The sequence below is a fragment of the Colossoma macropomum genome, unplaced genomic scaffold (genome assembly GCF_904425465.1).
Source record: "Colossoma macropomum unplaced genomic scaffold, Colossoma_macropomum, whole genome shotgun sequence".
Classification (NCBI taxonomy): domain Eukaryota; kingdom Metazoa; phylum Chordata; class Actinopteri; order Characiformes; family Serrasalmidae; genus Colossoma; species Colossoma macropomum.
In genome coordinates, this window is record NW_023494789.1 from 51,951,678 (window position 1) to 51,966,140 (window position 14,463).

The 14,463-nt window shown below is 41.0% G+C and overlaps 1 protein-coding gene across 5 annotated transcripts in view; it reads left to right on the forward strand.

Annotated features, from left to right (window-relative positions):
- mtss1 (MTSS I-BAR domain containing 1) overlaps window positions 1-14,463 on the forward strand; it is a 121,255-nt gene that overhangs the window by 27,760 nt on the left and 79,032 nt on the right. For all 5 annotated transcript variants that reach the window (XM_036571594.1, XM_036571595.1, XM_036571596.1 and 2 more), the window contains exon 3: window positions 7,161-7,234. In XM_036571594.1, the coding sequence (XP_036427487.1) occupies window positions 7,161-7,234 (74 nt within the window). The remainder of the gene's footprint in view (window positions 1-7,160; window positions 7,235-14,463) is intronic.

Sequence of the window (14,463 nt, forward strand, 5' to 3'; positions counted from 1 at the left end):
GCTGTAAGTAAGTCTCAGTATGTACTGATTTACTAGTGAAGGCTGAAAAATGTAAACAAAAACACAGACTTACTTTGCTCTGCTTTAAGCTTTAGCACAACTACAGCCACTTTTCTCGCATCTCCGGCAGGAAATGTTTCCTCAAAAGTAGAACAGTTTCTTATAAAATGTGTCTTAATGTTCGACTTTTTACGAGGCTGAAGTCGCTTCTCATTCTCCAGCTTCTTGTTCGAATTTTCCCGTTCCACCTTAAATGGTGCCTGAGGCGCCAGAATGTAACTGCAGTCTTTAACTCCAGAGTTTAAGACCATTTACTGTTAAACTGTGTTGAACGATCAGCAGAGCTTTATTTTACTGTAAAGGAGGATTATTTTATTTTTACCTACTAATCTAATTCAGCTGTGGAGCCACAACAGGATAGTAGAAGAGCCGCATGTTGTCGACTCCTGGAGTAACCAAAACACTGCTTTTCAGTGTGCATAGACAAAAAAATATCCAGCGTTCTCAATATTTGTGTCGCAAAATTCTTTAATGACAGGTAAAAAATATTCAGAAATCAAAGAATTGTAAAGCCGTTTAATTAACCACATACATTTACCTCTTTTATAAAAATCACACACTTTAATGCGCCGCTGTATCAGTCTGTTTAAACCAGAGAAGATAAACATGCTTGTGATTCTGGTTTAGACATAGAAAAAGCGTTGTTTTTGGTGTGATGTGGTTGTTGCTGTAGGTTTTCGTGCGCGAATGCGATCTCGTGCTATAGTTCCTAATATTGTGTTTTTTGTTATAATGTTGATTTTGGTGCAGCTGGCCTGTCACAATTATTACATATTCGCCAATATGTAATAAATAACACACCATTAACAAAACTTCTCAGGAGTGCTGATCTAGGATCTGTTCCTGTCTGTAAAGTCAGAGCACATAAAAGGGGGATCTGAAGCCTGATCAGCGCTTCTGTTCGGAGAAGTTTTGCGAATTGCGTGTGATTACATGTTTCCACCAGAGAGGTCTCCAAATCCCCAAACCCTACATAGTGTTTCTTTAATAGTTGCGTACAGTAAATAATTAAACTGTTAGTCCCAGTTGTTTAAATGACAATCATCAGCTAAAACCTGATGATCGTGACAGGCTCAGTATCAGCTGGGTTCTAGCAGCTGCTCCTCCTGAGGTTTCGTGTTCACATTGAGGGTTGTAGGCTTGTGCAGGGCTGGGGGGCCTCTTTGGAGAGCTGGGCGGTGTTGAAAGGCAGTACTTTGTAGTTCATATCACCTGATACCCCAGAGTTTTCTGATAAACCAGCACTAACAGATCTCTCCACAGAAGAGGGGCTCTGAATAGCCTCCACAAAAGCACCATTGACCCTGTTAGCGTGTCGCTGTGTCCCAGCCTCCTGGCACAGATTCAGCCCAGTACAGACAGAGATACTTTATCTAGGAGTTCTGCTTTTCATGCCTTTTATTTCCAAGGAGTGGAGTAGAGAATCGTTCCAAGTAGATAACGTGACGTTACGCCGAGTCCCTCACCTCTCGTGTACTGAGCTGCAGCCTGAGGTCAGTTAGTCCAGTTTATGGTCAAAGCAGCGTCATCAGACTGTAATGAGTTAATGAGTTAATGGAGAAATGGAGCGGGAAGAACAGCCAGTCTCTTGGGGTTAGCCGTTAGCCATTATCCTAGCATGGAGACTAGCCGGCTCTCCGTGTGCTCCACCTATGGGGTTCCTTGCTCGGCCGGCTGCTTTAGGCGACGCTGCGGTCTCGGCCTACAAGCCAAGAAGCTCCACAGCTTCTCACCTAAAACTGACAGAGTGAACGGCTGTAATATTTACTAAACTCCAGCGTCTGACGCTCTGAGATTAAAGCTGGAGTGTGAGAGACGCACAAATGAGACAAACGACTTCCAGATGGAAAACTACATTCAGCAGCGCTTAGAGACGCCGCAGTGGGCTTTACACACACTCACCTTCATCTCGCTAGGGTTAGAAAGAAATACTGAAATATATGCATATTGATCATTTCTGTTTTTACTGTTTCGCCCAGTAAAAATGTTTTACATTTACTTCAGTTGATAAATACGGTTCTTATTAAAATGAAGGGACGTCCACAATAATACACCACTGTTAATCTGCAAAGTGTTTAATTAAGCATGCAAAATTGTTTTATTTGAAAAAAAGAACATAAATGCACTATACATATAGTGATATATACCAAAATCAAAAAAAAATATATATATATAGATATAAATTTGTGCCTGTACAGCCCCCTATCAATTCCAAGGCACAGTATTATTATTATACGTCCTGTTGTAGTGTTGGGTGATACGGCATGAACATAATTTTCATGACACACAATATGGCAGAATATTTATTTTTTGACATTAATAATAAAAAGGAAAAAGTAGTGCCACATTAAAACTATGAATACAGTGGTTTTACATACCGCACTGCCTTAAAATGACTGGGATTAATTTAGCTCTGTTTGTAATAAAACAGGTGGTTGTGTTCTACAGGTACTGGCGATATCCACAATATGTTCAGAAAAGCATGTTGTGGTATATAGTGATGTAATGTAGTGCAGTACCGTATGTCCTGTACGTTCAGAAGTCGCTGTCATGCCCATTTTACAGAGAGTAAAATATTAAAAAGTTTATATGATACTAAACTTGGATGTTCTACTGATCAGTCAGCAAAGCTTTAATGAATAATAAGAGGTATAAATATGATAAAACTCAGGGGCAGTTCAGGGGCTGCGTCCTTCGGAGGCTGCATTTGAAGGCCGATTGCGTCACAGCGGCGCGACTAGACTGTCCCATCCTCGCCGTCCTTGCATCCTTCGCCAGCCAACATATCCCGAGGTTCATTGAGTGCCGGCAAGGATTCAAGAACATGGCGGCGTCAGCAGAGAAGCGAACGGCGTCTGAAGAGACACGTCTAAATATAAGTATTGGGTTTAAACTGAGTCGAATGGCTAATGATACAAATGTTAAAATAATTAAAAAATCTCATCTGAAGCATCTCCAGCTCTAATGAATAAAAAAGTAAACAACCAATATCAAAGTTTCTGGCTCCATCTGTAAAGAACGTGACAGGAGCGGCGTTTCGTGGCTCAGCGGTAAAGAAGCGGTAAAAGAGCCGACGTCTCATCGGTTCAGCCTTCGCGGAGCTAAGCAGCCTTCAAAGGACACACCTTCACAGATCACATTCTTCGAACGATCCAGCCCCTGAATTAGGACACACTGCTAACCGGCTCCGCCCCTCATACAGAGCTAAAATAGTTATCCGGCATTAATGTGACACTAATTGGACGGAAAAAGTCACAGACGTGCAGATGGATGGACGGATGAAGGAACAGACGAACGATCAATGTTGGTGTCGGGTAAATGAGTGAACAGGCGACAGGCAGCTACGGACAGGTGGGCTAGCTTGCTGTCTTTTGGTTATGCTGGGTAGCTTTAGCTCTCTAAGCTTCTGACTCTGAATCTGTTCTGTGTGGGCGGGGCCAGAGACACAGCCTTGTGATTGGTCAGGGGAAATGTTTATAGAAGTGTTACCCAAGATTAGGACCCAGTTTACACTGACAGGAGAGAAATATGGTGAAATATATTGTCATTTATTGGTCGTTGGAACATTATTCAGAGGGAGAACTGAGTACATGTTTACATGTTTACTGATTAACCTGATTAGAAGGAAAACACAGATTTAGGGGTCTTTAGAAGTGGTAATATTGGGGATCTTGAGTGACAGTTGACCATGAAGGTTGTCCCGTAGTTTGGAGTGTGATTTCTGCTGATGCAGTCCGTGAGGTCCAGCTGTCTCTTCTGCTCACTGAATGGAGGGAAAAGCCTGATCCCTCTGTTCCTGTCAGTTTAGAGGGATGTTTGCCAGGTAGGTCATGTATACAGATCTGGGCAGTTACTGCTCTCATTCAGGCACAGTCGAGTCTCATGACCGTACACGAGTAACGGCTCGAATGATGGGCGGAATGGCACCTGTCGTGTCATAGAGGAGACCCAGTGGGTGGAAATTGTAGAAAATAAAATCAATTATTTTATTGTTCAACTTAAACCAGTAATTTTTTTAACTTAACAGTTTTTTTTATTCTTAATTACTAAAGTAGTTTAGATTTTTTTTCCAGCACCATTCAGATGCTGCATAGTCCGGGACTACAGTCTTAAAAAGATGGTTCTTCAAGGGTTCTTTAGTAAAGAATATGGTTCTATATATAACCATGAACACTCAAAGAACCCTTAGCATGATGTAAGCGTTCTTCAGATTGATGGAGAATGTGCCTCAGATGGTTCCTTATAGAACCTTTTTGAAAAGGGTTCTATATAGCACCCCGAAGGGTTCTTCTATTGTTACGATGCCAAACTTGTTACTATAGAAAAACTCTTTTTGGTGCTACATAGAACCATCTGTAGTACGTTCTCCATCAATCTGAAGAACTCTTTCGTCATGTTCTTGAGTGTTCATGGTTCTATATAGAACCATGTTCTTTTATTTATTTATTCTACTTTAGTTTTTGTTTGTTCAAAGAAAAATCCACTGTTAAAAAGACATATTTTTAAAAAAAGTTCAATAAATGTGTGATGTTTTCGAAGTCACTGAGTAATTGTGTTAAACAATTAATATTGACCAAATCAATCATGATAATGATATTTGCCATAATCGAGCAGCCCTAGCGCTGGGGGGCTGGGCTGGATTGGCAGAGAGGGGGTCACAAAATATTTTTAACCCCAAAAAAGAGTCACACCGTGAAAAACCCAGGTTTTAGCCTGTGTGTGGAGGAGGTCTGCGTTACGTTGATGTAAATGTGTGTTTACATATTTTTTTTCTAATAACTTTTTAAATATACAATAAAACAGTTAATTTGTCATGTATTGGGCAGCTTTCAGATTGTGTCTCAGTTCTTGCCTAATGTTGGAGTTTGACCTTCAGTGGAAGAAGCTCGCTGAATAGTTTTTCCGACGTGTGGGAGGAGAGTTAATGACAATACCTGCGAGTTTAGATGCCTGGTGAAGGAATGCGGAGGGGGATTACTCAGAGGGATGACACATGAATGTTTGTTCAGGAGTCTGTTGAACACTTTACTGCTGCAGGCTGATTGCTCTAATGACCTGACTACCTACTCGCTCTCAGAGAGGAGCGTTAGCGCGGCCAGACGAGCGAACTGCAGTGCTGAGAATGACTCTGAATGTCCCTTTCATTTATGTTCCACACATACAGCAATGCATAGTTATTATATACACTCTGAATTTAACATAGTGGGAAAAATAAAACATAAAATGTGGTGCAGGGGTGGGCGATATTGCAGGAATATCACGATTTTTCAAGATATATAGTATGCATGTAGCCGCATTTAAGGAATACTGTAGTAACAGTAATAAACCTACAGCTACAATGATTTTTATGAAATGCTTTACAGACCGCACTGCACCCAATCCAGTTAAACACGGCTATTTACGCCCATGTTGTAATGAAACATGTAGTTAGTGTTCTTTAAAGCATCTCTGTGTAATGTTTTTTGTAAAAATGAAAAAAGTAGCGATACTGTGTACAGAGAAAATAAGGTGTGTCGCCCTGCAAAGCCTAAAATAATCATTTAAAAGTCAGAGGTACCGGATACACTGACGTGGTGGTGGTGTGTTAGTGTGTGTTGTGCTGGTCTGAGTGGATCAGACACAGCAGTGCTTCTGGAGTTTTTAAACACCTCAGTGTCGCTGCTGGACTGAGAATAGTCCACCAACCAAAAACATCCAGCCAACAGCGTCCTGTGGGCAGCGTCCTGTGACCACTGATGAAGGACTAGAGGGTGACCAACACAAACTGTGCAGCAGCAGATGAGCTATCGTCTCTGACTTTACATCTACAAGGTGGACTGACAAGGTAGGAGTGTCTAATAGAGTGGACAGTGAGTGTTTAAAAACTCCAGCTGCACTGCTGTGTCTGATCCACTCGTACCAGCACAACACACACTAAAACACCACCACCACGTCAGTGTTACTGCAGTGCTGAGAATGATCCACCACCCAAATAGTACCTGCTCTGTGAGGGTCCATGGGGGTCCTGACCACTGAAGAACAGGGTAAAAGGGGGCTAACAAAGTATCAGAGAAACAGATGGACTACAGTCTGTAACTGTAGAACTACAAAGTGCACCTATATAGTAAGTAAGACTAGGTCATAATGTTATGCCTGACCGGTGTACATTAAAACCAACCTTAAGCTATTTCAGCTTCTCGGTTTTGCGATGGTCGTCACTGTCCCTCAATTTAAATATTATTAAAAATATAACTTCATTTCACTTAGAAAACCAACATATTGGAAAAAATATGGTTAATCATGGAATTTCAGCTACATCAATACAGCTTTATATGTCCGATAACCTTGTGGCGATGCGCTGGGCGCTGTATTTGTATTTTTAAATTTACTTTTACACTCCGCTTTAATGCGCGAGTGAAACGGCTACATCCTAAATACAACAAAACGTCATTGTTAGTCGCTCAAGCATTGTTTATACAGTCTCCGTCTTCTGGCAAAGCCTTACCCTAGATGTTGGAACATTGCTGTGAGGATTTGATTGCATTCCGCATTCATAAGAGTATGAGTGTGATCAGATACTGATGTTGTGGATCACAAACGTCACTCCAGCTCATCCCAAAAGCAAAAAATTGTTTTTCATAAGATTCATTGTATTTAATAAAGGTTGTTTAGTCCAAATTATAGTTATTCCTGTTGTAAAATCATTTGACATTTCTGAGAGAATGCAGGAATGTCAAGATATGCCAAAGATAAGCCAAAAAGCTGAAAACTATTGTTATAAATGTTTAAGCCTTTTTCTAGCATCTTCGATATGATAGCAAAGGTATAGAGTATAGAATATAAGTAAGTCAAGTGATCACCAGCAGCCGACTTCCTAACCGTAATATTATACGTGGTACATTGAAAAGGACAGATGACGATCACATTTCAGGGTTCTGGTTTGAATAGGAGTGTCTGTTCTACTGATTATACGTCTACGTGTTCTATACTGTCGGTTTACTTTGAAAAGCCGCTTCCTGTTTTTATGTAGTAACAATAGCAGATGTTCATTATAAGTCACTGTAAAGAGATTAAAGTATTTACATAATTGAAACGTGTCTGTTTGTCTCTGTGTTTCTTAGGACGACCATCATTGTCACTGGCTCGTTTCTGGACGCCTTCCAGAAGGTGGCTGACATCGCAACTGGAACACGAGGTGAGAAGGTTCACGCTCTGTCAGTTGTTTTCCTGTGGTGGTGCTTTCCCTCTCGTAGCAGATCATAAGGAGTTGAGCAGCCTTGATTAGTCTGAATTCTCATAAGTCTGAGGAAGCCAAAGAAGCGTTTAAAACTGTTTATCTGGGCAATAACAGTGTTTTTGACAGATAAACACAATATAACATGAGAAGAAATACAAATAAACATAAATGCAATGAAAAAGTAACAGGAATGTTTTGTTTTTAGAACGTTTTTAAAAAGTTGGTTAGATGAACAGAGTTAGATGAACACAGGTTTGGTTCCTGACTTCTCGCTGCATGGATTTGTTCCACCTGATTTCATTTAAATGGCTCACATCCTGTATTTTATGCATTTTGTTGAGCTTTATTTACTAAAAACAGTCATTCACTTTGTGCCGTTTTCCAACTTCTCTCTATCCTTTAGAATTAAAGAGGCTGTTTTTGTTACTTTGCCTTTAAGACTGATATGTAAATAGTGTGGATGGACAGGGCAAAACTGTTGTAACCTGGATAGGTGGCTATACATAAATGCAGTGGCCTGTGGTTTTGTTTCTGTATTTGGTCTGTATAGACTGTGGAGCAAGACACGAAATACAGGGGGTCCTGGGGCATCTGGGACCTCCTAATTAACTTCTTGGACCCCCTAAATGTCTGAAAGTCAAAATATCCCGAAGAGATAAACCTATGACGTTGCGCTGTCATTGTTTATCTGCTTCACCCATAATCAGCTTCTGCCTCTGGTGTTCTTAACTAACTAGAGCTGCAGCACTGCTCTGCCTCAGGGTGGCGCTGTAGCAGACTGTTGGTCCTTCATAGCCTAGAAACTGTAACTCTGCCCGGATTCCTCTGAAAAACTTTACAATGAGCTGCAGCAGATCTGAAAATCTGAAAACTCGCCCAGTTTCCCAAGAGTTTGGAGTGAAGAGTGACTGTTCCTCATTTCTCACACCGAAGACAGAAGAGGAGACGAGGAAGATCTCAGTTACTGTGAGGAAGAGCGCAGAACCGCACTAGAACAGAGACTCTACAGAAGAGGAGACGAGGAAGATCTCAGTTACTGTGAGGAAGAGCGCAGAACCGCACTAGAACAGAGACTCTACAGAAGAGGAGACGAGGAAGATCTCAGTTACTGTGAGGAAGAGCGCAGAACCGCACTAGAACAGAGACTTTACAGATTAAGGATTCTTGTACCAAACATTGCGTTGCATTAGAAGCATCAGCGCCGCTATAGAGAGATAGAAGCCAGACAACATGGGACCCCCGAATACCAGGGGGGGATATTCACACTACTGTGGAGTGGATGTTTCTGAAACTTTAACGTTTTTACCTGCTGTATCAAACTCTTACTTTGAAAAAGCAAGAACAGTTTCAATTTACACAATATGGGCCCTGTAAAAACACTCTATCACACTGAATAATCACAACGTACTGTTTATTTGAATTTATTATAATGTTTGTGGTTTGACAGATGTGCCTCTACAAGTATGACTCTTACAGTGTTTTCGCGTATAGTTTGTTTTAAAAGAACTGAACTGAGTTCTGTTAATGTGAACCTGGAAGGGAACCAACTGCAAATGACCTCAGTTCATTTTGTGTTCACAATGTAAGTGAACTATAAAGAGGACTCGGTTCTCTTTCTGGTCCTTCGAGATCTCAGACCACTTTTTGTTCAGACCATTGGAACTCGAGAGGAGCCGCCTGCTGCTCTCCTATTGGCCACGCTGAAACGATTGGCCGAAGTGCATCGTGAAAAATGACCTTGTAGGTCTGCCACGGTGGGTTCCATTTTCGGCTGTGCTCCTCACTGAGCTCCACCCGGCGAAACTCCGCATCAGCGGTGAATTTTCATTCATTCAGCGTTCAGCATGAATGCAGCTTCAAATTGCGCTGCGTGCCCAGCTTGAGCCTTTAAAACGGTGAAATCACGTGGGCTCTCGCATCTGAGTGCTTTAACATGTCAGGGCTGCTGTCTTGTCACAGATCACAGACAGACTTTATCCTGAGTAGAACCTTAGAAATGATCCTTGGTCTGTTTTTACCTGCTGAAGTGCTGAAGACTGTGTCTGTGTGTACACTGAGCCTCGAGGTCTTCGCCATAAAGCACAGCTGAACCGCACTGGGGCCGTTTTGTTTTCACAATGTACAAATCAATCGAACTACAAAACGAACTACAAACAAACTGGTGGTCTCAGTTTGGTTCGTTTTTGGGGCCGTTTAGAGGGTCTGAGCTCGTTTTGCTGTTCACATATGCAAAAGAGACCATGACTCAGCTGTCTGAGTCCACTTCAGACGCTGAAACGGCCCAAGTGTGAAAACGCCCTTAGAATACTTAAAACTGTCTGTCCTCTTAACTGTAATGAATTAAAAGCGTTCTGTGCTTAACTGAAGTGGAACCAAATGCATAAAATTAGGAGCAGAGTTAGAGAGATACCATAACCACATACCAAATGGTACTCGGAGTATAAAGAGTTCTGTGCCAGGATTTTTCTCTCTCCACTGCTGTAAAATTTATTCCATTGCTCTGCTCCAGGAAGACATGTAGATACACGTCCATCACCTTGAGCGGTGGTGTTGAAGACTGGGCTGCTTGTGTTCAGTCCCAGCGTTTTGTAAGGTTCACAGAGTTTATAATTCTGTTAGATTTGGGTGGGAGTGTCTCAATTCAGCAAAGATAAGGAATCCCTGAAAATGTTCCCTACGTTAAAATTTTAATTGTTTCCGTTTTCAGTTCATTTGGGTGCAAAGAACAGCGCAGTGGAGTTTAGACTGATCCATTCAGACGGGGTCCTTAGCAGTGTAGATACACTGAACATCACTGCACTCGCCACACGCTAATGTGTTTGTCTTCAGCCTGTTGTCTAGGACTTTGCTATGTTTTGTTGCTTATTGTGGCAAAGAATCACCAGCTTTAACAGGAATGGGCAGCATAACAGCATTACTGCTGTTTTAGAGTGAAGTGCTTGAAAATGAATCAAATCCAAAAAAATATTATCCACATTCAAAGGTAGAAAACGTCCTTTTGAATGTATAAAGCCTTCTGCGGCCCCTAGAACGTTCCTGGCCAGTTAGTTACTAACCTTATCACAAACGACTGCTTCCTAATGGAGGGAAGAACGTGCCGTCATCGCTGACTGTAAACAAACAGAACAGTAGTTTATCTGTTTACTTAATGGAGCGCTGGCGTTCTGAATGAGGTGATATGTTTTTAGATTAAGTAAAGCTAATAGCCAAAAATATGTCCTTGTGTGATATAATTGAATGGCACTCGCTTAAAATGTGGACGCTTTGTAGCTGCTAGCTTAGCTGTGTAGCTCTTTTTCTTACATCAGCTGTATGAAACCAATGCCACTAGGTGTAAACAGGGTCTTAGGTTATGTTCACTTTACGAGGTCTCAGCAGCGTGAAATTATGATTAATGTCGAGTTGGAATGACGTAAAAGTCGCATGAATTCCGATATGGCTGTTCTGAGTCGCGCTGCTGCATATCGGATACGTATCGGATTTCAGTACTGCATATGAAAGGGTACGTTCACACAGCAGGGAAAAGTGGCCCAAATCTGATCTTTTTCCTCGTATGTGCTACAGATGTGTGTCTGTGTGTCAGTGTGAACAGCAGAAACACACATTGTCCGTTCCGATTTGAGACGCTTTGCGGTACTGAAATCTGTTACGTATCCGATATGCAGCGATGTGACTCTGAACAGCCAGATCGAAATTCATGCAACTTGTACGTCAATCCAACTCGACATTCGTCATAATTTCCCACTGTTGAGACTCAAACATTTGGGCTGATGGTTCTCCAAACCGCTCCATGTTCAAAGAGATTTCTAAAGAATTGTCCGAACGCAGCCGCAGGAGAACGAGGCTGCAGCGTCAAAGAACAGCTGAAAGTCTGAAAGCAAGGAATCTGAGGACGCGAACCAAAGACGTGACCAAGCCAGTCGAACACATTCTGGGTGATGAGCCCAGCTGTCAGTCAGTGAAGCTTCATGATGGCTCCTGTGATGCTGGTGAAGATGAAGCCGATCCTCCGGGAGCGACTGGCGTTCTTTGGCAGTCGTGACTGTTTACCTCTGGATGAGCCGTGAAGCAGCGTGACGCTCTGTTCTTTTGCACATGCGGCTCAGTTTAGGAGCTGATCTGTTCAGACTGATGTCTCATACAGATCACATTTAAAAGATAATCTGAACAGCCAAACAAAAAAATCAGATTTGGTGAGAAAATCAGATTTGGGCCACTTTTACCTGCTGTGTAAACGTAGCCTTAGTGTTCCTAAGAGATCAGAGTCTTGGCTCTGATCTCTATAATATGTTGGCTCAGAGTCTATAATATACACAGAGCTATAAGATGCGTTGTTACACTTGTACTGTTCGGTTCTAAGGTCTCTGGCTGAATCATCAATGCCGATCTACATTCAGATGTCCCTGAGGCTGCTTCCTATAGGGATAAATGCACTGACACACTTGAACGGATAATCATCTATTCCTGCATATGGTGCTCATACATTATTGACAACGTCTCATCGGCCTTTTCTCCTCTGTATAATGCAGTGCAACGCTGTTATCAACGTTCCTCCAACCCTTTTCACACCCACCGTTCACATTACTGTGATGTAATTTGAGATCACTGTGTTAATTTTTATAAATAATGGCTAATCAGGTGTTAGGTTTGTACTATGTGCTGCAAAAAGCCTTGTGAGGTGATTATCTGTTCTCATAAGCCAAAACAGCATAGATTTGAGAGTTCACATCTTTCCAGACCTTCCTGTTATAAAAACTTAACACCGCAACAAGTTGGACCTGCTGCCTGTATTCATGTAGTGGAAAGAAATGTCATCATGCACCCTCAGGCTGCGTATTGTCCTCTGTAAGGACAATGGAGCGAGGCATGGCTACTTTAGAATGGCTTAGATCACATTACCCTCTTCACTGAGGTGACCTTTTCTAATAAACTCCTTCTCATAGGCTGGTAGTGATTCGTACATATCACTAAAGGAAAAACGGGAACGATGAGAGTTTCGTCCTTTTACTTGCTTTGTTTTGTACTTTGGATTCTTGGTTGATCTTTGTTTTCTGTTTTTCCTGGTTCTCAGAATCTGCATCCTTTTAAGCCTCAGTTTTAGTCCAGCCTCAGCTGATTAATTCACAGTTTGTACTGTTTACATTCAGATTTCTATAATCTGTGACATTCTTAATGCTGCACCATGTAAGATGAAAGAAATGTCACTACTGAGTGAGGAGAGTAAAGACAAGCTGAAATATGCTGAGCGTGCGCTGCTGCGATTCACCCTGTAAAGCCAGGTTGTACATTTTATGTATTAACGTAAAAAGCTCCCTCACAAAAAGTTATTACATGTTATTACCATCATCAACATTCCATATAAACTCAGAAGACTCGTGTAGGTTCACTGGTGGTTCTGGATAGTAAATAAAATGTCTATATCTGTGTTGTAGTCATGGCGACCCCTGGTTTCTATCACCACCACTGTAAAGACATCTGAACCATTTCACACCAAACCACTCTGAATCACTCTTTTTGCATCATAATAGATATATAGATAGATGGATGGACGGAGAGCTGGATGGATAAATCGATCGATCACTTTTTTAATCCCAGAGGGAAGGTCAGATGCATGAATAGAAGTAAAGATATATAATAAGAATATAATAAAACAACAATAACAAGTATAATGTGCAGTAAATTAGTAAGTAAAGTTGCATAAAAATTAAGGAGGTAACGCTGCAGTAGTGTATTGTCACATCCAGTGAATCATCTAAAAACGTCCAAGCAGAAACACACAAGCCGAGTGACTGTGCACTGTAAACGACAGTACAGTAACATACATTAATAGCTGTGCAATATGTATGGATGCATAAACAAAGTGGCAGTAATATGAGTGGACAGATATAATGTCCAGCTGGTGCTCAGTGGGCCTGTCCTGTTAGTGGCTCAGTATACAATAATGATACAATCAATCAATCAACCTTCATTTAATCTCAGAGAACATTGAGGGTGACCCTCATTTACGTTGTTGCTGAGTTGATACAGAACAAGGGATTGATAATGTGTAAGAACATATTAAATAATAAAAGTAAATTTAATAAAAAATGACTCAAATCAGCTAAGTATAAAAAAGAAACATTAATAATAAAAATGCATAAAAATACAATAAAAAATAGAAAACAGTTAAAACTTAGCTCAAGTCTAAAAGTTGATAAAAGCAAATCAGAAGGAAATAAAAAAATAAGATGAAAAAGTAAACTAAAAATTAATTAGTGACTAAATTAATAATAAAATATTATTTTATAATATGAACAATAATAAACAAACATAATAAAATAATGAAAATAAGATAATAATGGTAAAAAATAAAATAGAATACAATAATAATCACTGAACTGTGGGGAGAATCTGTGAAAATTCATTGTAACTCTGTTTTCTGAGAACCTGCGGTGATGGCTGTAAGGCATTTCTGAGCCATGTTTTTGCAGTCAGAGTGCAGCAGACCTTCCCATGCCTGGAGAGGATTCATCTACCCCGCACCTGCTCCTCTAAAAAAACTTAAGTTTGAACACGCCCAGAAAGGGAGTGTACAGGTGAAGAGCATTTGATGCGTTTACCTGCCTGTGGTGTTGCCACACCTTAATGTGCACAGCGAGAGGTGCCCCAGCCCTGCAGGGTCAAACCTGCCCGACAGTCAGAGGAAGAATGAAGTTCAGCCGTCATGTTTCTGAGAGAAGCGTGGCTCATTTCCACAGAGCTTTTCTTACCTGAAGGGTAGAGCATGTTGTAACCTACAGTTACAGTAGCTGCTGCACATCTAATCTGTCTGAGGTTACAGCTTTACTAGTGTTTTCGTGGCTGACGTAATGAGTCAGCGACACAAATGAAGATCCAAAGCAGTGTAATTGATGAAATATCATTGTTCCTATATGAGTGAATAACATTTCAGCTGCTTTGAATGCCATAAAATTAACTCTTGTGATTCTTGGGTGATTTTGGCTGTTTAAATCCTTTTCATTTTGCCTTTATATACTATATTAAAAATGATTACCATGCCAGTGTATGGTATCATTTTGTTCAGCACTAGGTCACCTATTTGACCGGATAGTTATTTGTTCACTTTGTCATACTGTATCAACATATTGGTGCCAAAAACACACAGAAGCAGATTTGCAAATGAGACAATTTTTTCCCCATGTCTTCCT